Genomic DNA, 1,311 nt, shown 5'->3' on the forward strand with positions numbered 1-1,311 from the left:
ACTTGTTTGCAGTTACAAGGTTATGACCTTTCTTCCATAAATCCTGTTGGAAATAATCGTTCTATTGGATGCAAGGGTTTAAGGATAAAAGAATTACTTGTTGACCTGTTTAATTATCTGAATCGCGATGAGGATCTGATAGTACTTTGTAATGATATTCTATCACGATATCCGCAACATATTAAGGCACATTTCTTGGCAGCCGATTCATACCTTAAACTTAACCAAGCCTCCCTCGCTGAGAAACATTACTATGCCGCAATTTCTCAACTTAACTCTTTAAGAGCAACGTCCGATTCCCTTCATCACTCCGGTTCCCTTCATCACTCTGGTTCCATCCAACGGTCAAGTTCATTCCACTTTTCAAGTTCAGTAGATGATCATGACGGACAGATGGCCGAAACACTATATTTAAGACATTCCGGGTTATCAAAAATTGTGCGCCACTTCCTATTCAATTACGACGAGCGAATCTGTTTGAGCAAGTCCGAACAGCAAATGTTCATGATGAGCTGTACTGTTAATTTGGCTCACTGTGAGTACATTCGAAAGAAATTCAAAAATTCGGTCAAGCGGTTGAGTACACTACGATCAACAAATACTTTGGATCAAGTGATGATCACGTCGTTGAGGGCCTTCAACCTTTTACACCTACAAGAATACGCGGCTATGAAGAAGGTGCTGGAAGAATCCAAGGTTCGCTGTATGCTTCAGTCGGAACAGAACTATTTGCGAAACCGGTCAGCAACCGGTGGCTCGGCCTGTGAACCGCCCTGTCCCGAACTATATCGTTTGTATAGTGCCGGGGCTTTAATGGCCTTGGCCCAAGATGACTTGTTTGACGCAATACAAGCAACTCATTCCCTCACAGAATATGACCACTATGAATGCCACTTTATCACGGCACTGATACATGCACGCATTGATGGAATGATAGGTGATACGTCGTTGTTCTTCGCCACTATCCACTTAAAAAATGCCATTGCTTCTTCACTCTCCACCGCTCACAAGAGGTCCCAGAAAAATGCCGACAAGACGTCGACTTGTAACTCGAGTCGGTCACACAACTCCAATCGTCGAGAAGGCACTAGCGACGCCCGTGGTGGTAATCGTGGCAATGGCCGGAATGGGAAGGATGTGGTTCCTTCAAGGCATGATTCTGTGGCGAAGATTAGAGTGTCAAATAGTGTAAGTAGCCTCACGAGTCAGCGGCCAATCTCGGAGTTTGTCAACCACCAACCGGTTGGCAGTAACCAACCGGTTAATAACCAACCGGTTGGTAGTAACCAGCCAATTAGTAGTAGCCAGACG

General features: G+C 44.9%; 1 protein-coding gene across 1 annotated transcript; it reads left to right on the forward strand.

Annotated features, from left to right (window-relative positions):
• Positions 1 to 393: 393 nt before the first annotated feature.
• Positions 394 to 1,188, forward strand: GNI_023270 (hypothetical protein; the record flags this gene model as incomplete). The annotated part of the gene is made up of 1 exon (XM_011136046.1): positions 394 to 1,188. A coding segment is annotated over one exon (795 nt), but the record flags the coding sequence as incomplete, so codon positions are not given.
• Positions 1,189 to 1,311: the final 123 nt, after the last annotated feature.

The sequence above is a fragment of the Gregarina niphandrodes genome (genome assembly GCF_000223845.1).
Source record: "Gregarina niphandrodes unplaced genomic scaffold scaffold00003, whole genome shotgun sequence".
NCBI lineage: Eukaryota > Apicomplexa > Conoidasida > Eugregarinorida > Gregarinidae > Gregarina > Gregarina niphandrodes.